Source organism: Sus scrofa, chromosome 10, assembly GCF_000003025.6.
Source record: "Sus scrofa isolate TJ Tabasco breed Duroc chromosome 10, Sscrofa11.1, whole genome shotgun sequence".
In the NCBI taxonomy this organism is placed as follows: domain Eukaryota; kingdom Metazoa; phylum Chordata; class Mammalia; order Artiodactyla; family Suidae; genus Sus; species Sus scrofa.
The window spans coordinates 39,405,481-39,428,454 of NC_010452.4; the positions used below are offsets into that span (position 1 = coordinate 39,405,481).

The 22,974-nt window shown below is 42.4% G+C and overlaps 1 protein-coding gene across 13 annotated transcripts in view; it reads right to left on the bottom strand.

Moving 5' to 3' along the window:
- The window catches only part of ARMC4 (armadillo repeat containing 4), a 186,674-nt gene that overhangs the window by 129,058 nt on the left and 34,642 nt on the right, over positions 1-22,974 (bottom strand). For 12 of the 13 annotated variants that reach the window (XM_021064726.1, XM_021064716.1, XM_021064712.1 and 9 more), the window contains 3 exons: positions 20,768-20,973; positions 18,408-18,506; positions 15,281-15,428 (listed from right to left, as the gene is read on the bottom strand). In XM_021064726.1, the coding sequence (XP_020920385.1) occupies positions 15,281-15,428; positions 18,408-18,506; positions 20,768-20,973 (453 nt within the window). The remainder of the gene's footprint in view (positions 1-15,280; positions 15,429-18,407; positions 18,507-20,767; positions 20,974-22,974) is intronic. The other variant, XM_021064715.1, reaches the window with a different exon arrangement.

Genomic DNA, 22,974 nt, shown 5'->3' on the forward strand with positions numbered 1-22,974 from the left:
TAGGGCCACACCCAAGGCATGTGGAGGTTCCCAGGCTAGGGGTTGAATCAGCGCTCTAGCTGCTGACCTATGCCACAGCCACAGCCACATGGGATCCGAGCTGTGTCTGCAACCTACACCACAGCTTACAGCAACACTGAATCCTTAACCTACTGAGTGAGGCCAGGGATGGAACCCAGGTCCTCATGCATGCCAGTCAGTTTCGTTAACCACTGAGCCATGATGGGAACTAGAAAAGCAATGTTTCTAATGGAGGCAAGAATAAACTATTTTTGCAAAAGATGTTCATAAAAGACAGCTTTGGATTTCTATCTCAAAACATGGTAGCAATGGCCCCAAATAAACCTCTCTCTCTCTCTCTCTCTATTTTAAGGGGAGATAGCTTCAAATTATATTATCATTTCTTAATCATTACTTTATATTCCATATAATATACATGTGAGTGTATGTAGACAGATAGACCTAGCATAAGAAATGGAAATTAGGGAGTTCCCACTGTGGCTCAGCAGTAATGAACCTGACTAGAATCCATGAGGATATGGGTTTAATCCCTGGCCTCACTCAGTGGGTTAAGTACCCAGTCTTGCCATGAGATGTGGTGGAATGGTCACGGATCCCGCATTGCTGTGGCTGTGGTGTAGGCTGGCAGCTGTAGTTTCAATTTGACCCCTAGCCTGGGAACTTCCATATGCCTCAGGTGTGGCCCTAAAAAGAAACAAACAAACAAAAAAAAAAAAGGGGAAATTACATTCAAGCTGTCCAGCCCCTCCTTCATGCCACACAAATCCTCTTGTAAATTCAACACAACATGTTCTTTTTAAAATAAGAAACTAAAGTGGGATTAGGCAAAGAAAAGCATCAAAAAGTGAAGGAGTTCCTGCTATGGCACACTGAGTTAAGGATCTGGCATTACTGCATCTGTTGCAGGTCAAAGCTATGGTTCGGATTCAATACTTGGCCTGGGAACTTCCATATGCTCAGGTGTGGCCATAAAAAAGTGAAGAAGGAAATGTTTAGACTTTAGGTTTTCTACTTACTCCTTTCCAGAATGTTCCGTCCACGTCTCTCAACATGTTATGAATGATATTTCTGTTTTTCATTCCAATTCTCCCTCTGGCTAACTGGGCTATCCTCCACATTCAAGGTTAAGTTCAGAATGACAAGAGCCCTATTTTTATTACTTACATTTAAAATAATAAGTTTTGGGAGTTCTCATTGTGGCTCAGCGAGTTAAGAACCCAACACAAGGCTCCATGAGGATGTGGGTTTGACCCCTGGCCTCGCTCAGCGGGTTAAGGATCTGGTGTTGCCACAAGCTGCGGCTCAGGTCACAGACGCGTCTCAGATCTGGTGTTGCCGTGACTGCAGTGTAGGCTGGCAGCTGCGGCTCCTACTCCACCCCTGGCTCGGGAATGTCCATATGCTGCAGGTGCAGCCATAAAATATATATATATTCATAATAATAATATTTCATTCTTATAGCTTTTGGCATCTATACCACCAATTTTCTCACAGTTGGGTCTAAAACATAAAGCGATAAATCATCATTACTGTCCGTGTCATAAATTCCCTTCTTGGGAGGCAGAGGATCCCCGCATGTCCCCACTTCTGGCTCCTCTCTGAGAAAAAGGCAGATATTTTGTGATCCACAGAGAAGAACAGAAATGCTAACCATAATTAATTAAAGAAAATAATTTTTTAAAAAAAGAAAATATGGGGAAAGAAAGCAAAGCAAACAAGAGAAACAACTCATTAAACAAGGCTCTTCTTCTGCATTTACACGGTGGAAAGGAGGCAGCAGTTCCCCCAGGGCACCTCAAGGAACAGAGCCAGAGCCTACGTGAATCCAGGAGCCTGGTGGAGAGTCCTTCAGGTAGTGGCTTCGGACTCGAGCCGGACCCGGAATTGGAGAAGACGTCCAGGGTGAGACCAGCCTCACTCAGACCAGGAGACCCTCCCCAGGCGCCCCCCCATCCAGGCCCAACTCCCTGCAGACGAATGTTCTGTTCTGTCTGACATTCTCAGCGGTACGTGAGGCAGAACCTTCCTGAGCTCACTCCTTGCATGATGGTTTCTTTGGGAGCAATTTTCCACTTCGACCCTCAGCCCAGTCTTTCCTTCCTATTTCAAGTTCTGCTCATTTTTCTCTTGTAGACTATTTCCATCGTTGGAGCTTTATTTTATTATTTACACTAAGACCAATGACATACATTTTTAGAAGGCATGAAATGGCAGCAGACACCCGAAAGGGGAAGATTTGATACTTGCCTTGAATTATCTCTAGGCCTACTTTGAAACCAAATGATGGAAATTTTACATTTATCATTAAGAAGTTCAATCCTTATAAAAAATTTTTTTTCTGTAAATCATCAAATTTTTCTGAAAATCTGGAAACATAGTCATAGGCTTGAGGGATTTTTTTTTTTTTTTAAAGAACAGTTTTATATTAGGGAAAGTTAGTTTTTCCACATTTCAGGATTTACTTCTACTCTTGTCAGTGACCACACTCCCTAAAGGATTATAAATCTTTCAGAATGAATACCAGCGGATGGGAGCCAAAATAGTCAACGTACAGAGCTGCGAATGTTAGCCAATTGCTATCCTTTAAATACCAGCTATGTCAAAGGATTTTCAAATGTTCATTCTACTTTGACCAGATGCCATAAACATCTTACCAAGAAGCAGTGCAAATATGCAAATCTGCTCCCTCTTCAATTAAATCTCCCCTGAGGATGTAATTACTTGCCAATACTTATTTTCGCATTTGATCACGCATTTGCATTTGTGAGGTTTTAAAAGCTGGGAAAAACACAGTAAAATATTATTTCGCTAGCTTTTGAAGGGTCTTAAAGAATGCATCCAATACGCTTCTCCACGTCTTGAATTTAATGCAATTTTTCTACTAGTTGCCCCCACTTCTTCAGCAGCATCTCAGGCTCTACTGGCCTTCGGGTACTTCATTGCTCAGGTTCCTTTCCACAACCAGGAGGCCCTTCTTCACAGCTGCAGTCATTCTTCAAACGTGCCGAGATTAAATGAGTGTTTCTTTCTCTCATTTTTCTCAAAATTTCTTAAAAGACGAATAGAGGACATTTTTTTTTGGAAATAATGTTTTTCTTGGATTTAAATTAAAGTCTTTGAGATATAGAAGTATTGGAGTTCCTGCTGTGGCTCAGTAGGTTAAGAATCTGACTAGTAACCATAAGGACACAGGTTCAATTCCCTGGCCTTGCTCAGTGGGGTAAAGGATCCAGTGTTGCCACGAGCTACAGTATAGGTTACAGAGGCAGCTGAGATCCAGCATTGCTGTGGCTGTGGCATAGGCCTCAGTTCCAGCTCCGATTACCCCCTAGACTGGGAATTTCCATATGCCACGGGTATGGCCCTAAAAAGAGAAAAAAAAAAAAAAAAAGAAGTAGTAGTAGTTATTCTATCTGTTGTATTGAATAATACTCACCCCACCCTCTCCCCACTGTTGATAAGGAAGAAATAAACACTAAGTTAAGATGAAGAATGTATTGAAAACAGGGAGTAAGCTGCCCGAAATCGCTTTTGTATTCGCTCATTCAACAGATTTGCTTACTATTTACTTAACTCTTTGCAGAGCCCAATGCCAAGCACTGGAGACATCCCGGTAAACAAAAACAGATGTGGTCTTTGCCTTCATGGAGCTCACAGTTTAGTGGAGAAGAAAGACTGGAATCTTTTAAAGCCCATCCAAAGGAGTGGAAGCTTTAAGTTTGAGCAGTGCCCTGAGGGAGGGGGCCTGGGACCAGGGCACCCACAGATGGGGCTTTAAGCCAGGGGATGGGGTTATCAGGGAAGGCTTCCCTGAGGGTAGGATGCCTGGGCCGAGGTCTGGACAGAGCACAGGAGGAGGAGGAGGGAAGTGATCCCTAAACCTGCAAAACCCTCAGTGGAGTGAAGCACAGTGATGGCAAGCATGAGACCTAAAGGGGGACAGGTGGCCAAGGACCGGAGGGGAGCACAGGGGTCCAAGATGAGCAGAGAAGCGAAGTGGACAACCATGCCTGTGGGACCCAGGGGCCAGGCTGAGCGCTTTCAGCTTTATTTCAAGACTGATGGATAATATTCATGAGTGGCTGGTTTGGGGATGGGGGAGGGCTAACACATCTGTACAGGTCACCCTGGCTGCAGAGGCTGCTGGCTGGAGGGGGCACGCCTGGACAGGTGGAGACCACTCAGATGACCACAGGTTTGCAGGAAAGAGGGTAACCTGGGTGAGCAGCTCTTGAGGGGATCCCTTAAGTGCAGGTAAGGTCTTGAGTAACTTGGTTCAGGAAAAGATGCTGCTGGAGTCATGCCCTCAGGGCCATCCTTCCAGGCTTCCTGTCGGAGCCCATAGGTGGCAGTGAGACTAGGAGGCAGGCAGAGGCCATGAGGAACAGAGGCCTCTCTCTGCCGGTCCCCACTGTCCACAGTCAAGAGGCGATGGGTGAGATCGAACGAGGTGACACAGCCGAGGCACAGCCATCCAGCTGGCTTTCAACATTCTTGGCATTTTTTTCCCTCCAAACATGCCACTCACGGAGTGAGAGCTGTGAATCCTGCCAACGACTGTTTATTAATGATGACAGAGGGGCTGGCGCCGAGCAGAGTTTGGCTCGGAGGCATTGAATCTCCTGGGAGCAGAAATGGTAGAGACAGTGCCCTAAGTGAGTGGCCGAGAACCACGTAAGTCAAGGCAGTAAAATATATTGCTTTGCCTTCTGTGTATTTGCAAACCGATTTTGTGCTGAGGATTCAGTACTCATAAACCTAAGGCTCAAGAGATGAGATGCCAAAGAACTCCAAGGAAAAGGAGGAAGCATTGTTCCAGAAGAAAAAAGAAATGAGATTGTTAGATGGCAGGCTGGCTATGAAATTTTTTTTAAAACAGGATTGGGTAAGGAACAATGCAAGGATTGCCTACACAGTCTTTTCAAATCACCATGGAACATTTACAGAAATTGATGATTTACTGGAATGTTATTGCAATGAGGAAAAATTTGTAGGAAATACAACGGTCTTTCTAAAAGATTCAGAGGAATGAACTGAATAATTATGATAATGAAAATAGCTCAGTACAGTGGCTGGAAACAAGGGAAAAATTCAAAATTGAGTAATTCTCCACACACTAAGAATACTAAACCAAAATATGTAATTTGAATAAAGTTCTCATGCTAGCAGTGGCAAGATAATAACAACAACAACAACAAAAAAATGTGTATGAGTGAATCTCACAAGAAATGCTTTGTGGGAAATATGGGGGAAAGCTACTGAATGTTACCAAGTACATAAAAGATTAAATGAATGAATGGTCATACCATGTTCCTAAATAGGATAATTCAATTTTAATTAAAATTGAAATTTATCCAAAAATAATTTACAAATTCATGTAAGCCCACCAAAATCCCAACAGCATTTCTGAGGATGTTTTTTTAAACTTGATTCTCAACTCATTCTCAAGATGATCTGGAATAGAAACTATCCAAAAAGTACTTTACAGTATTTTAAGAAAACTCTCTGGCCAATCAAATATTAAAATACGCCAGAGCTATAGTAATTAAAATAGCATGGCAATGGCCTGGGACCATCCAAATAAATCAATGTAACAGAGAAAGATTCTGGAACAAACTCTTACAGGTGAAATTACAGTATTTGATAAAAGTAGCATCTTGGATTTTGGAGGGAAGAGTGGATGAGCCAGTCATCTGACTTTGACACATGACAAACTGAGAGAAACTATTTGCAAATAATATCACAAAGGATTAATTTGCATCAAGAATCAAAAGACAACCACACTGGAAAAGAGGCAAGGTTCACAATGCAATGGCTACTTGACATTTGAAAAAGTTTATCAACCTCGCTAGCAATCAGGAGTGTGCACATTCATACAAGATAGTTTTCCTCTATAAAAGAAAATAAAATAAAGATCACAGATTGGTAAGAATTTATGACAGTGAATCTCAATCCTAGGTGAGCAATTTTAATACCCTTTAATAGATTAAAGCCTATCAATCCCCAGATCCCATTCCAAACCCATGCAGTTAAAACTACCATCAAGAGTTCCTGTTGTGGCTGAGTGGTAACGAACCCAACTAGTATCCATGAGGGCATGGGTTCGATCACTGGCCTCGCTCAGTGGGTTAAGGATCCAGTATTGCAGAGGCTGCAGCTCTGATTCAACCCCTAGCCCAGGAACGTCCATATGCCACAGGTGCAGCCATTAAAAAAAACCACCAAAATTGCCATGAGTGACCATCTTTCATATTTGAAAGATTATTTTAACAATAATAATGCTACATCACCACATTCTTCTCCAGGCCTTTAAGTAAAAACCTAGCAGGCTCTGATAATGCTTTCCAAAAATAAACACTGAATTCTTCTGTAAAGAAATGCTTCGTGTGTAATTAGTCTCTCACCCAAAGTGAAGAAAACCAAACAGGAGAGAAAATAAAAATGTTCAACAGCAAGGGCTGCAGGCCCCCTGGGTCCTGGATTTCTGGACAGAGGGACAGAATAACCAGGCAACGAGCAACAACCATAGACCCCTGGATGCCTTCCCGGCCCACAGCCACCTTCTGTGTGGCCCGGAGCAAAGTATTTCTCAGCTTTTCCACCAACGAAACAGGGATCACACTACCTGCCACTCCATACCCAAAACCCAAGTAATGGGAAAGGAATTTAATTAACTGTAATTGATTGCAAAGCACATCAAATTCCTCTGATGAAAAGCCATGTAGCTCCCAATTGCCACTTTGAAGAACTCTTTAACCAATTAAGGTTGTGTGTGCATGTGTGTTTTAACCAGTTCGTGGAAGATCATTAAGGAACTGAACCCCACAAAAGTAGTCTTTAATAATGACTTTCAGCTCTGAAAATTTCTTTGCCAAGAATCCCCCTCTAGGGAGGAAATCCAAAACATTCCAGGGAGGGAGCCTGGAAAGTCTCTTCAAAAGCCTCCTGGGATTTCTGATGTGGATGTCTTCTAGATGTGGCTCTGAAGCAGAGTCCTGATCACCACTGAGCTGGGGGGACCACCAAGCACCTTCACTTTTCACGGCCTGAGAGTTTTGAGTTTGTGGATCCATCGCAAATGAAAACTAACAAGATCCCTAGTTCATGTGGAAGGTGAAATTGACACATAAATAAGTTAGGCACTACCCTCATGACATATGGTGGGGGGTCGGGAGGGGGCAGTGATATGTGGTGATGCCCCATGATCAGAAGCTGCCACTCAGTGGTCCACCCCAGCCACTCTCTGCCTGTGTTCAGATAACATCAACTTCCTCCTAGAACTTGGGAACAAAGATATCCCAACATCATACTCAAGACTTATACAACATTTCTGAATTTATGTGAAAAAGCCCATCTTTCCCCAAATCTTCGTATCTAGCTTGTCTCAGTGTCAGTGTGTAAGAGCTTTCACCTGGAGGGAAAGTTACTTTAAAAACCAGCATTTTTCAGAGTTCTTATTGTAGCTCAGCAGTAATGCACCCAAATAGTATCCATGAGGAGGCAGTTTCGATCTCTGACCTTGCTCAGTGGGTTAGAGGATCCGGTGTTGCCATGAACTGTGGTATAGGTTGCAGACTCAGCTCAGAACTGGCATTGCTGTGGCTGTGGTGTAGGCCAGCAGCTGCAGGTCCGTTTCGTTCTACCACTAGCCTGGGAACTTCCATATGCTGCAGACTCGGCCATAAAAAGGCAAAAATAAATAAATAAATAAATAAATAATTTTTAAAAAGTTTTTCTTTTTGCATCAAATTTTCCTAATTATTTTCTTTAATTAATCTTTTTAATCCACTAACTGGTTGCATAAAATTACCAAATAAGACGTTACTTCAATATTTAAAAAAAGAAAAAAACAGGAGCTCCCCGGTGGCCTAGCAGTTAAGGATTCAGCATTCATGGCTGTGGCTCCCTCTTACTGCTATGGCTTGGGTTCAATCCCTGGTCCCATGCATGTCATGGTCACAGCTCCCCCCAAAAAAAGATTAAAAAAAAAAAAAAAGACCAGTGACACAATCTGCTTTTAAGTTGGGAAACTAATATTTAAGAAAAGCCTGCCTGTTTATAATAAAACTTTTGATCCAGAAATATTGCCTTAACTTGTGATAACTTGAGTGAGAGGCAGCTGCTTTCTGATGAGCTTTTAAGAGGTCCCATCCGATCACAAATGAAAGAACACAAACAAGCCCACCTGCTCCACACTCTTAGTCTCCTTTATTCCTCTGCTGCCCAGAACAGTGGCTCCATCGCTAATGAATTAACTGGAGTGTCAATCCTTTATTTCCAGCTATTGTATGGGCGTTTCTATTTGGCTATTTCACTCTCTGCAAACTCAGTCTGCCCCCAGCCCAACCCACCTCACACACCGGCTGGCCTTCTTCCTTGGTCATTTCTTTGTTGCATCTGAGGATACTACCCTACTCCAAGCCTCGAAACATACCTGTCAGTGCAACGCATCACTGGCTTCCTGTCTTTCCCCTGGGATTCATCCTGAGGACCACCTGCTGCTGAACTCAGCTTTCTAAGTCAAGGCTTTCATCATCCTGGAATCTGATCAAAATCCCAGGTGCAGAAATAGACATCCGGCAGGGAGGAGGGACACTGGGGAAGCGGCCCCCCGGGATTAACTCCATGATTGCAGCAAGAACTCAGGAATCAGCCCAGCTAAATGAAGCACTTGAGAATGGGGGCAGGCATCTCAAACTTGCTTGCTAAAACCATCCCAGCCGAGCCTGGAGCTGACTGTACAGACACCTTATCCTCAAGTGACATCAGCAATACCTCCAGGGAGATAAGGCCTGATTCTAGACCCAGCCTCTGAGGTCCCTTGCAACCACGTAAAAGCTGGCCAACCTTTCTGTAGTCTCCTCAATTTTCTCTTGGATTTTACTGACTCTACGGGAAACTCCATCCCCAACACAGCTTCACTCCACATAGAAATGGATTCCAACCGGCTTTCAGCTATGGATCCAGAAATTCATTCTTCAGTGTAAGGCCACGGACACTACGGTGTACAAAATGCAGATCTACTTATAATGATGACCTTTTCGCCATGTGATCTCATGTTAACTCGAGTACCTATTATCAGCATACAAGACCCAAACACTTGCGATGAAGAAATCCATGTTTCCAAAGAACAACATCGAATCCTCCAACTCTCGATTTCACAGAAGGAGTTGATAACATTTCTGATTCCGAAATGAGGGAAACTTACCATATTTTCAGAGAGACTCACAATATTACAGTGGGACGTGTACCTTAACCATCTCCCTCAATTGCTGGGACCGAGCAACAGCGACACATTTCTGTTGCAAAATTTTGACGCAGCTGTGGGTGGGAGAAAATAATATCCTCATAAAGATGGAAAATGCAACAAGGAAACAGTATATCTCTAAGGAAAATGGGAGCAGGGAAAGGCTAGGAGGAAGTAGAAGGAGACGGGACAGACATCCAGGGCAAGGGAACAGGACTCAGAAGGAGGAAAAGCTGTTCTCAAGGAGCTGAGAGTGAAGGCCAGACAGCCTGGCCCCTCGGGAGCCTTGCTCTGCCCCAACTGCACAGAGGGCGGAGAGGCAAACATACACTCACTAGCAGGCAAGACACAGAGATGAGTTTAATAAGGTCTCACCACTCCAGGAACAGCAGATAGGACAGACAAGCTGCACCGTGAGGAGCAGCAGATGGCAGAAGGTAAGTGCTTCCCACTCAGAAAGCAGAATAAAGTTGACGACTCCATCTAGAATTAGGTAGAGTCATCAGCTCTTCGGGGGCAGGGTGGGGGGGGGAGAAGTTGGAAGGTCGGGGAGTAAAAGGCAATGAATCCAATAGTTTAAAAATGAAATTGTGTTCTAAAACTCCAGATTAAAAGAATACATACAGATGTAAAACTCGCAAGTTGAAATGGATGTATGTGAAAGCCAAATAATTAAAAGACTAAATCCCTTTATGATGTGCCAAGATCTGAGCTCACGGCTCTGGATAAATATGAAGCCATATTGTTCATTGACTTGTTTGGGTATTAATGAGCTCATCAAAATTTTTTTCAACCATCACAGATATTGCTGTTCTTGGAAAATGGTAAGTGGAGAGTCAGGTCAGTGGGAACATTTCTCTGCTAGCTGAAATCCACATTTAGGGCATAATTTCGTAAATTACAACGTCAGGTGTATTTCTTTTGAGATTACCTAGAGACATTCAATGTTGCCCCTTATAGGCTTTTAATATCCTTTTGTGTCTCCATATAAAAACATGTACCTGCGTCGAAAACCTTGCAATCATTTGTAGATAGACTTTTTCTTTTATTGGCTCTGTTAAGAATATTTACCTGTGGGAACGATAATAATTCCAAGCAATTTACTGTCTGGCCAAAAGTATCACATTTGCACATGATTTACGGAGGGGTAACTTATGCAAGTTTAAGTAGCACTTCATCAATACATGTCTTCCTTAGCTGTTCTGGGAGAGAAATACTATGTCCATTTGGAGCCTGCTATTCTACGGATTTATCCTAAACAGCTGAAAAACGCAAAGCGGTGATTCAATAATGAGACGATTATGAGACACTCTTAGCCACGTACAAAGGATGCTGTTCCCTATCTAACCCACGGTCTGCCCCATTAAGTCCTTGGGGAGAAAATTCTTTTTTTTTTTTTTTTTTTTTTTTTGTCTTTTTGTTGTTGTTGTTGTTGCTATTTCTTGGGCCACTCCCGAGACATATGGAGGTTCCCAGGCCAGGGGTTGAATCAGAGCTGTAGCCACGGGACTACGCCAGAGCCATAGCAACGCGGGATCCGAGCCGCGTCTGCAACCTACACCACAGCTCACAGCAACGCCGGATCGTTAACCCGCTGAGCAAGGCCAGGGACCGAACCCGCAACCTCATGGTTCCTAGTCGGATTTGTTAACCACTGCGCCACGACGGGAACTCCCGGGGAGAAAATTCTTTTGGCTCTTAGCACCAGGATCAGTTACGACAACTCACTGGCAAGTGAGTTGTTTTTAACCTTATGATGGAAATTAACTCACTGTATTTCTTCCTTGGTTGCTACAATCTTAAAGCAAAAGCTGAAGCCCACCTGTGCAGGTCATTAAACTTCCCAGCCTTACGTTGTCTATAGTTAAGGGTGTGCAACAGAAATTGTCGTCATTATCAACAGGGGCTAAGCCCCTTGTGCTAAAGCACCTGTGTGCGTTAGATTTCATTTAGTACTCATGATAATCCTAAAATGTGGGATCTTTTATTTGGCTGTCCTGAACAATGAGGAAACCAAGGTTTCCAGAGCTTTGCATCTCCAGGGCCCCCTGAGCTAGGAGGTGACAGAGACCCGACTCTGCTAGTCTTTCTGGCATCAAAGGCCAGGCCTCTGACCGCTCATCATTCTGCCTCCTGGCCTGGCTGATGCATCTGCTCCTCTGACTCTTTCTTTCCTTTTACTAATGAAATAAAATTAATAGGCGTTCCTGTCATGGCGCAGCAGAAGCGAATCCAACTAGGAACCATGAAGCTGCAGGTTGGATCCCTGGCCTCGCTCAGTGGGTTAAGGATCCAGTGTTGCTGTGAGGTGTGGTGTAGGCTGGCAGCTGTAGCTCCGATTAGACTCCTAGCCTGGGAACCTCCATATGCCGTGGGTGCAGCCCTAAAAAAAATAAGTTAAATTAATGCGGACCAAAACTGTCCTCATAAAACACCAGGGCACTTCCGAATATTCTATAGGCCATGTCCGAGGCCCAGTGCCTGTCTGGCTTAAGTGCTGGGTGGCTGAGTTCTTGCTGCCAGTTTATCCCCCAGGTGACATGCTCTTTATGAGAAGAGACCCTGAGTGGCCCAGTGGCTCAGGAAAGGTAGGTCTCCTGAGTTTGGATGTTGCTGCCATTGTGCTTGGCTGGGGACAATGCTAACTGGATGGTTTGCACACAGGGATGCCCACCGAGGGGGGCCAGACCATAGGGCCCGAGCTCCAGCCTATGCTCCATGCGAGTGTGTCCAAACCACCAACAGATAGGAATCTTCCAGATTCTAGAAGAAAAAATTGGAATCCCCAGGAATTCTTTGGAATTCCTGAAATCAGAAGTCATTTAATATCTTCCCCTAAATTTTATTTACACATCCCTAAATAATGATGTCCATAATAGTGAATTGTTTCCATAATAAACAATGAATCATTTTTAGAAGAGAGATGCAAAAATTTCAGAGGTTTTCTGTAAAAACTCTACATATTATAATAACATGTAAAAATGATCTCTACCTGATATTTGAGAACAGAAAACACTAGAAGAGGGAATATTAACACAAAATCAATGCTTTAAAAAATTTTAAAAATAGATGATTTTAAGATATTTATCATTTATAAGATCTTCTTAAAATACAACCAAAAAATACACAAAGCATTAATTGTCCTATTCAATGGTCTTGATTTTTGTTTCATGACAAATACGCCAGACCATAAAAAAAATTTTTTTTCTGTCATTTTTGCATTAACACTGGTCAGATTGTTAAGAGGCTCCCAAAACCACATCCAAGGTGCTTGTTAGGGTTTGCTTAATACACACTCATTTTTTTAAAATTTATTTTTAGTCTTTTTAGGGCCACACCCATGACTTATGGAGGTTCCCAGGCTAGGGGTAGAATCGGAGCTGTAGCTGCCAGCCTACACCACAGCCACAGCAACACCAGATACAGGCAGCATCTGCAACCTATACCACGGCTCATGGCAATGCCAGATCTTAACCCACTGAGCAAGGCCAGGAATCAAACCTTCATCCTCATGGATCCTCATCAGATTCATTTGCACTGAGCCACAATGGGAACTCTTCATTTCTTTTTTAAATGATAAAATACTTTATCTACTGATATTATCTCCTGATTCTGGTTGGGCCATTTTGATCTATGTTATTTTTGCTAATTCATATTTTAGATTGGTTTCTGGTTTCATGATGGAGTGCTCCCCAAGCCACATTCACTTCTCCCGCTCTTTGCATTTCTTCTGTGAAATTCCTTGGAGAGAACAAATTGTAATACATAACATACATAAAATAGTGAATGTTCAAACACTGAAAACATGCCAGGGTACAAACAAATGCCCATTCGGATCTCCTAGCGAGCTCAGAAGGCTACAGAGAATCAGAGGTGGACATTTCAAGGTTAACGATTTTCTTTGTTTCATGAATTTGTTATTTCTTGGAACAACACTAATAGGATTTGTATAAAGTACATGAAGGATATAAACTTATTATTTATTTTTTCAAGAATGGCCAGCCTTTAGCAGCAGGCATACATTTAGAGCGTGGCAACAGCTACAAGTGCAAGGCTGACTGATGAGGCTGTGACCACTTTGATTTGGTCTTGTCCTGTGTCTGGAAACGCCTAGCTTCACCTTTGACGCTGCTGCCAGCGTTTTCTTTTCTAAAACTTTCCTGAGGGATAACTGACAAATACAATTATATATCAGAGTGTACAATGTGCTGAGTTGATACACACAAGACAGTGTGGAATCATTACCAAGATAATTAACTATACTTGCTTTTCATGATGTCAGTAGATTCCTTTTCATGATGTCAGTAATGTCTTCAGGATGATGGTTTATTTAAAAAAAATTTTTGGAGGGGCCGTACCTGTGGCATAATGGAAGTTTCCAGGCCAGGGGACGAATTGGAGCTGCAGCTGCCCGCCTGCGCCACAGCCACGGCCACACTGGATCTGAACCACATCTGGGATCTACACTGTGGCTTGCACCAATGCCAGACCCTTAACCCACTGAGCGAGGCCAGGGATCAAACCTGCATCCTTGCAGGCACTGTGTAGGGTTCATAACCCGCTGAGCCGCAACAGGAACTCCCGATTATTAAATTTGCATTCTTAAATTTTAATTCTACTTGCCCACTTTCCCAGTCCCCTGACTAATTTTCCTTGGGATTCATGATTCAGGAAAATATAATTTTTTTTTTTTTCCTAAGAAGTGCTGGTTGTTGCAGCTGAGACTGGTATCCGTCAGAGGAAGGCAGCATATTTTTCTTTTAGGAAAAGCTTTTCAGCTGCTGTGCAGATTGTGTCCACGGAGAGGACCTTTGCTGAATTCACTAAAGTGTGCACATCAGCTGTTTTACCTGTCAGCTTGGAATGACCTCAAAGGCACAAGGAAGAGTACTCTTTGGCAATTTGGGAGTCACATAAATATCTTTTTTTTTTTTTTTTTTCTTGTTGCCATTTTCTTGGGCCGCTCCTGCGGCATATGGAGGTTCCCAGGCTAGGGGTCGAATTGGAGCTGTAGCCACCAGCCTACGCCAGAGCCACAGCAACACGGGATCTGAGCCACGTCTGCAACCTACATCACAGCTCATGGCAACACCGGATCCTTAACCCACTGAGCAAGGCCAGGTATCGAACCCGCAACCTCATGGTTCCTAGTCAGATTCGTTAACCACTGAGCCACGACGGGAACTCTGACATAAATATCTTTAAATATTAAAAGCCCCTGACAAATACTGAGACCAGGAGGCCAGGATGAGATAAGTCAAAATGTTGTTTTAACAAATACTTCTGGGCTATAACTTTAGACATGGCCTAGCTGTGTTATCCGTATCAGAAATTAATATTACCTATTATCCATATCAGAAGTGAATATCAACATGGGTTTGGGTAAAAATCATTTTCCTTGTCCTACCCTACATTCAAGGACTTAAATACAGTGTTACATGAGCCATTTATTACATAAAAATGTTTTCACACATGCATTTTAAGAGAGGACTGGAAATGGACCCATACATATGTTAAACACCGACAATGTATCAGACAGCACCCCATGTGTTTAAAGTGTGTTTTCTTAGTGCTTTAATAGTCCTATAATGGGTATCACAAATTTCACTCCATGGGTTGAGAAAATTAAGGCTCAAAACCATAACTTTTCAACAGTCACATTGCTAGTAAGTGACAGAACCTAGAACTTAGTCTGACTTCAAAATTCCTTGCTCTTTCCACCACACCATACTCAAACTGTAAAATGATGGCAAGTCACAATATATGATGGCTACTATGGCCGCTTCCATGCCAGGGGAGAGGGCTGGTACCTGGCAGCCTGGCTGTGCTATGAGGACAAGCCTCACTCTCCTCAGGATAACGCGACCTTCCCCTGTGCACACTTAAATAACAACAGGGATACTTACTACCCTTACTTGAAAGGAACAGAGTAAACTGGGAAGCACAATACAAATTTTTGGAAACAATTTTCAATAAACATTGCAAACAGAGTACAAAAGATCTGTCTCTCACCTTCAAATATTTCACCAGTTTTTGAATTTGCCAGTATTCTGATGGTAAATCTGCATTTGCTTCCTGACGATGATCAGGTGGTTCTTCATCTTCCTCACTCTCTGAGGAGCTCTCACTAATAACTTCCTCAGCCTTCTCAATACTCCTGCTGAAATCGGTAACAACAAGGTATAGTAAGTATGTGAAAGTCACAGCCTGGACATGGTTTTATTGTTACTATTTCAGCAACATAGGCAATGGATAAGATACCAACCCATCCTGAATTCTAGAGGATCTTTGTTAAGATCCACAGGAGATGCATAAATGCATGTCTCTACAGCGCATGCAGTTTAGTATTATGGCCATGGGTGGAATAGTAATAATAAAATAGTATGGAGCGCCCATTGTGGCTCAGCGGGTTAAGACCCCAACTAGTAATTCATGAGGACGTGGGTTCAATCCCTGGTCTCACTCAGTGGATTAAAGGATCCAGCGTGACCTCCAGCTGTGGGGTAGGTCACAGATACAGCTTGGCTCTGGTGTTGCTATGGCTGTGGTGTAGGCTGGTAGCTATAGCTCTGATTCAACCTCTAGCCTGGAAACCTCCATATGTCTCGGGTGTGGCCCTAAAAAGAAAATTAATTAATTAATTAATTACATAGTAAGAAATGACAGAGTATTAGGTAAATGACCTAAGACTGTGCTATACAATAAGGCAGTATTTATATTTACATCTCTTTTCTTTATTTACATAAAATGGAATACGATTACCTTCAGTTTCCAGTCGCACAGGCCACACTTGCAGGTGCTCAGTAACACACATGGCCTGTGGCTACCACATAAGACAGCTAGGAAACAAACCATTTCTGTACTGCAGAAAGTTCAGCTGGGCAGTGCTGCCAATGCCCCCCAGAAGAAAGGCATTCACTCCCTCACCAAAGGGGGTTCACTTCACTCTCACTGATCTAGAGCCTTCTAGCTCAGCATCATGGTCATGACACAGGCTTGTTCTCTCAAGCCCTCATAAACATCTCTAATTCATCCTCATTGCCTATCTTTCTCTCCCTTGTCTCCTCTCTTCATTCCCCCATGCACTCTCTTCCAGAAAACTCTTTTCTAGCGTTTCCCATTGAAGCATAATAGGAAGACGGATAGTTGTCAAGTTCCATTAATGTTTAAGGTCCTACTGTTTTCTTAATTTCTCTGGCGCAGAGAGCTCCATTTCTTGTAGTTTCAAAAGTACAGAATGGGAGTTCCTGTTGTGGCTCAGGGGGTTAAGAACCCAACCAGTATCCATGAGAATGCAGATTTGATCCCTGGCCTTGTTCATCAAGTTAGGGATCTGGTATTGCTGTGAGCTGCAGTGTAGGTTTCAGATGAGGCTTAGATCTAGTGTTGCTGTAGCCGTGGTGCAGGTTGGCAGCTTCAGCTCTGCTTTGATCCCCTGTCCTGGGAACCTCTATATATTGCAGGTGTGACCCTAAAAAATAAAATGAATAAACAAAAGTGCAGAACAATGTGTCTGTGCTCTCCGGCCACAGTGAGGGTGGTGGGGGGACTCCTGAACTGAGGTGGCTGTTCCTATTCGATAAGCCACAGGAGCTGAGTTTCTGTCCCATGTATTCTCTTGTCCAAAAGATGTCGGGAAGCCTGAGTTGGTTACAGAGGAAAATCTAGGAGATCAGGTCTTCCTAAGAAAGGACGTAAATTCTATGTTCATAGCAGCGCTATTTACAACAGCCAAGACAATCTAAGTGCCCATCAACAAATGAATAGATAAAACACAGAATGGAATGAAAATAAAAATATGACAATTGGTACAGTCACTATGAAAAACAGTATGGAGTTTCCTCGAAAAGTTAAAAAGAGAACTGACCATACAATCCAGCAATTCCACTTCCGGATACATATCTGAAGGAAATGAAATTAGTACCTTAAAGAGATATTTGTATTTCCATGCTCCTTGCAGCACCATTTACAATAGCCAAGGCATGGAAACAACCTAAATGACCATCAATGGATGAATGGATAAAGAAGATGTGATGTATATATACACACATGATGGAATATTACTCAGCCACAAACAAAGGAAATCCTGCCATTTGCAACAAGATGGACCAACTTTGAGGGCATTATGCTAAGTGAAATCAGTCAGACAGAGTGAGACAAATACTGTAGTTCACTTATATGTGAAATCTAAAAAAAAAAAATACTGAATTCATAAAATCAGATCTGTGGTTACCAGAGATGGGGGGAGGGGAAATTGGGGGAAGGTGGTCAAAAGGTACACACTTCCAATTATAAGATAAGTAAGTACTAGGATGTAATGTACATGGCTATAGTGAACACTGCCATATGGTATATTTGAAAGTTACTTAGAGAGTAAGGGTTCTTATCATAGGAAAAAAAAATGTATGTGTATGAGGAGGTAGAAGTTAACTGAACTTACTGTAATCATTTTACGATTTATGTATATCGTCATGACGGTGTTTTTAAAAACTGTCAAAAAAATGGAATTGTTGGTTACATCGAACCCCTCCAAAATGGCATACGTGTTGTAGAGTCTCAAAGTTGGGTTTTTTCCAAGTGTGCAAATTTGATAATGTGAAATTTCTTCCCATCACCACCACCACCTCAGGTAAACATATGGCTGAACCTCCTCCCCCAGGTACATCACTTTTGTCGCCAAGCTGAAAACTGGGTGAGACTTTTATTAGGTGGCCTTCTCTTCCTGGCTGTTTGAATGAGAAATAACATATATCACCTTAGAATTGGCAGAGCCATCAATGATAGCAAAGTGAGGCTCAGAAAGAGGATAGTTTTGCTGTGACGTGATTATTCACCGGCAAGAGACCAGCGAAGATCCTGTTGTGCTAATACGTACTGACCTGCTTTTTGCATTAAATATATTCCTTTATGTAGAGGTAACTAATACCAGTAGATCATTGTATTTAAAGAAACTCCCACATTAAAAGGAGACCTTGTAAATATATTGAAAGAAATACACTCTGACCGTTTCTACAGCATTCCTACTAATGGTCACTATACTATCTTGGGGCCCTAATATGACAGAGTACCATGAACCAGCATTAATGAGACTGTTGTGTGGGGCAGCTTTGAAGAGCTGGTCATGTCAACAGAAACACACCGAATTAACTGTGCTCTTCCAGGCAAAATAGATGGTCTGGGCTTCTCAAGTCTTCCTCCACGCTTTTCTTCTAGGTTGTCTCTTTGTAAGCGTCTTTTCCTGAAGAAATATGAACTATATTAATTACATTGTGCAGATTAACAGGGAATTAAAAATAGAAATGTAGGCATTCCCGTGGTGGCTCAGTGGTAACGAACCTAACTAGTATGCATGAGGATGCGGGTTCAAGCCCCAGCCTCACTCATTGGGTTAAGGATCCAGCATTGCTGAGAGCTGTGGAGTAGGTTACAGATGAGGCTCAGTTCTGGTGTTGCTGTGACTGTGGTGTAGGCTGCCAACTACAGTTCCAATTTTCCCCTTACCCTGGGAGCTTCATATGCCATGGGTATGGCCCTAAAAAGACCAAAAAAGAAAAAGGAAGGAAGGAAGGAAGGAAGGAAGGAAGGAAGGAAGGAAGGAAGGAAAGAAAGAAAGAAAGAAAGAAAGAAAGAAAGAAAGAAAGAAAGAAAGGAAGGAAGGAAGGAAGGAAGGAAGGAAGAGGAAAGAAAGAGGAAAGAAAGAAAGAAAGAGAGAGAGAGAGAAATATATCCCAATATTGCATCATTTTCATGCACCCAAGTGACATGTTTCCCTGACACAAGGAGTGGCTATGAGCTCCCATCTCATCTGACACCTGAGATGTCCCTTCTATCTTTCAAGTATAGCCATGCACTGTGTATGCTAGAGAAACACTTGGTCCAGCATTTCTTCCTACTAGAAGCATTTCTTTGCAGGCTGTCATCCTTGGAAAGGCTCTGCAGTCTGTATCTGGATCACAGTTACCTGTTTCCTTACCTTGCCCACCCAACACTGCAGCAGGGCCTGTGCCTAATTTTCCAGGTATTCTCAAGCTTTACCAAAATCGTGGACACATACTGGGTTTGCATGGACTATTGGTTTAGTAAATTTTAGTTTTTGTTTAGGGCTGCATTTGTGGCATATGGAAATTCCCAGGCTAGGGGTAGAATTGGAGCTGGAGCTGCTGGCCTATGCCACAGCCACAACAATGTGGGATCCACGCCATGTCTGCGACCTACACTGTAGCTCATGACAATGCCGGATCCTTAACTCAGCAAGGCCAGGGATTGAACCCACATTCTCAAGGATACTAGTCGGGTTTGTAACCCACTAAGCCACAATGACAACTCCTGGTTTAGTAAATTCTTAATAAAAAAAAAATAAGCCCATGGAAAAGCAGTATTTCATAACTCACCTCCCAGTTATCAGAGTAGCCCACACAGCTGTCATTTTGAGACTCACTCAAATAGAGCCATGGAGGTCAAACACCCCCAAACCAATGAGACCAGGAGCAAGCTGGGCTCTTCCCTCCACAGAGCCCCTTCCTTCTGTCAGGTCTCTGAGTTTGTTTCCAAAATATAGTCACCTGTGGTCCTGAGACTCCCTGCAGGTGAGGGTCCCTGTGTGGCCAGCCAGGAGCCAGTTATTAACCCAATAAGGAGACAGCATAGAACAAACAGAATAGATAAGCAATGAGGTCCAGCTGTACAGCCCAGGGAATTATATCCAGTCTCTTGGGATAGACCATGATGGAAGAAAATTTAAGAAAAAGAATGTGTCACTGGGTCACTTTGCTATATAGCAGAAATTGGCACAACAGTGTAAATCAACTATACTGTAATAAATTAATTAAAAAAGAATAGTCTGTAACATGTAAGTGTATTTGTTAAACTTTAAAAAGTGCTCTAGGCCCTTCTGACTGCTTTGGTCTTGGTAACACTGGCCCTTAATCTTTGCTTTCGCATCTCTTTGTAGAGGGTCCTCAATGGAACTAGTTGCTGTATTTCAGAAATTTAGCAAACCAGTGTCCACTGTACTCAGGTCTGTCAAAGGTTTGAGGGTTTTTCCTTTTTTTTATAGTATTTACTGAAAGTTCTGTTCATAGACAAGATACTACCTCTATGAAGTTTTCCCTAATTAATGCTACATAAATTTAATTACATCGTTTAAATCTTAATTCTCCTAACATGGTACTTAAGCAGGTCCTTACCCCATTGCTCATATTTCCCGTGTGATTCCTCCATGTGTCCTATTATCTTTTTCATGTGTTATTTGTCAGGACTCACCAACACCATGAAAGTGACATGTGCCCTCCCTTCATGGTTCTCTGCATACAAACCCTGTTTAAGGTCAAATCCTGCTTAGAAAGTGAAGAGGGGGAGGAATTGAACTGGATTTCAGAGAGAGGTGTAAGTTATCTCCTCTGGACTTTTCTCCAATGAAATAAAGTTATGTGAAAAGGTGGGCAAATGGACGGTTAGCAAGGAGGCATCAGAAAACCCATCACATAAATGTCTACATACTCTTTGGCATCAACAGTGGTCTTCCAGTTTAAACTTGGCTCTAATCTCTTGGTCATCTGATTCTTCCCCAAATTAATTTGGTTCTTCTCCAAATTACTCCTGTGGGAAGCATTGCTGGCTTTATGTAAGGCAGCTGCTTCCTCCTCCTTGGGTACCTCATTCAGCTGATCCTTTTCCTTTTGCTGTTCTTCACTGAATCTAACTTCCTTTAATTTAAAAAAAAAGAGCACATTTTTACAATGATATCACTTCTGAATTATCTCATGCTATGTGAACATTAACCATGGCAATAAACTCGACAAGGAAGCTTCATGATGCTCTAACTTGTGTTGCTTAGCAACATAAATTGAATCCAGGCAACATCAGGACCAAGGCTTCTACTGGACTCAGGCTGACAGTGGTGAGAGGTACACGCAGACACAGTAGCAGAGTGGGGTGACCCACCCCTGACACTCTAGACTAAATGACACTCAGACCCCCTAAAGACTGGGACACATCTTAGTCAAGTTGCTGAGACCAAGGATAAAGAGAACACCTTGTAGGTAGCCAGAGATAAAAGACACATTACAGACAGAGGAAGAGACATAACAATGAAAAGCGACTTCTCATCAGAGACAGTGCCATTCAGAAGACAAGAGAGTGATATCTTTAAAGTGACGATAGGGAAAAACCCATAACCTGTCAACCCAAGATCCTATACAGAGACAAAAAAACCAACAAAAAAACCCAAACCACTCTTTCAGAAATGAAGGCAAAATAAAGATGCTCACAAATGAAGAAAAACTGAGAGAATTTACTGCCAGAAGACCCAGGCTAAAAACATGTCCATGAAGCTCTTCAATCACAAGGAGTCTCATAGAACAAGGATCTACACAAAAGAATGTAGAAATGATAAAAATAAATACAGAGCAGCCTTTATGATGAGGGGTCAGGAGCATGTCAAAGTAAAATCATGACCATAGTGCAAAGGACAGGGACAGGGATTCAAAGCATGCTGTCATAGATCTTTTTTTTTTTTTTTTTTTTTTTTGTCTTTTTGTCTTTTAGGGTCGCACCGGTGGCATATGGAGGGCCCCAGGCTAGGGGTCGAATCAGAACTGTAGCCACCAGCCTATGCCAGAGCCACAGCAACGTGGGATCTGAGCCATGTCTGTGACCTACATCACTGCTCATGGCAATGCCTGGATCCTTAACCCCCTGAGCAAGATCAGGGATCGAGCCCCTATCCTCATGGATGCGAGTTGGGTTCACTAACTGCTGAGCCAAAATGGGAACTCCTGCCATAGGGTTCTTAAGTTACTTGTGAAACTATGTAATATTGTTTAAAGGCAGACATGATAAATGAGACAAAACTTCAAAAGACATAAAGCAAAATAGGACAGGAAAAATAGATAAATCCACAATTAGGAAACTTTAAAAATTCCCTTTCAGTAATCAACAAAATGAGCAGAAAACAATTAAAAAGAATGTAAAAGACATGAGGAAAACTGTCAACCCACTGAACAGAACTCATATTTATAGCACACGCCACATGACAAAAGCAGAACACACATTCTTCTCAAATGCACAAGGAAAAATTCACCAAAACAGACCACATTATAAGCCATAAAGCAAACATCTACACATTTAAAAAAAACCAAAAATTCATGCAAAACATTGTACAGTGGAAACAAGATAGAAATCAGTAGGAGGAAGATACCTAGAAAAATCCTCAGCTTTGTTGATTGGCATGAAAATATATCAAAATCTATGTCCCAGACATGGAAGCAACCTAAATATCTATCAACAGAGGACCGGATAAAGAAAATGTGGTAAATACATATAATGAAGTATTACTCAGCCATTAAAAAGAATGAAATAATGGAGCTACCTTCATGGCTCAGTGGTTAACAAACCCAACTAGGATGCACGAGGATGTGGGTTTAATCCCTGGCCTTGCTCAGTGGGTTAAGGATCCAGTGTTGCCATGAGCTGTGGTGTACGTGACAGAGACATGGTTTGGATCTCAAATTGCTGTGACTGTGGTGTAGGCCAGCAGCTGTAGCACTGATTCCACCCCTAGCCTGGGAATTTCCATATGCCGCCAGTGCAGCCCTAAAAAAAAAAAAAAAAAGAATGAAATAATGCCATTTGCAGCAATATGGATGGATCTAGACATTCTCATGCTAAGTGAAGTCAGACAGAGAAAGACATATATCATATGAGAT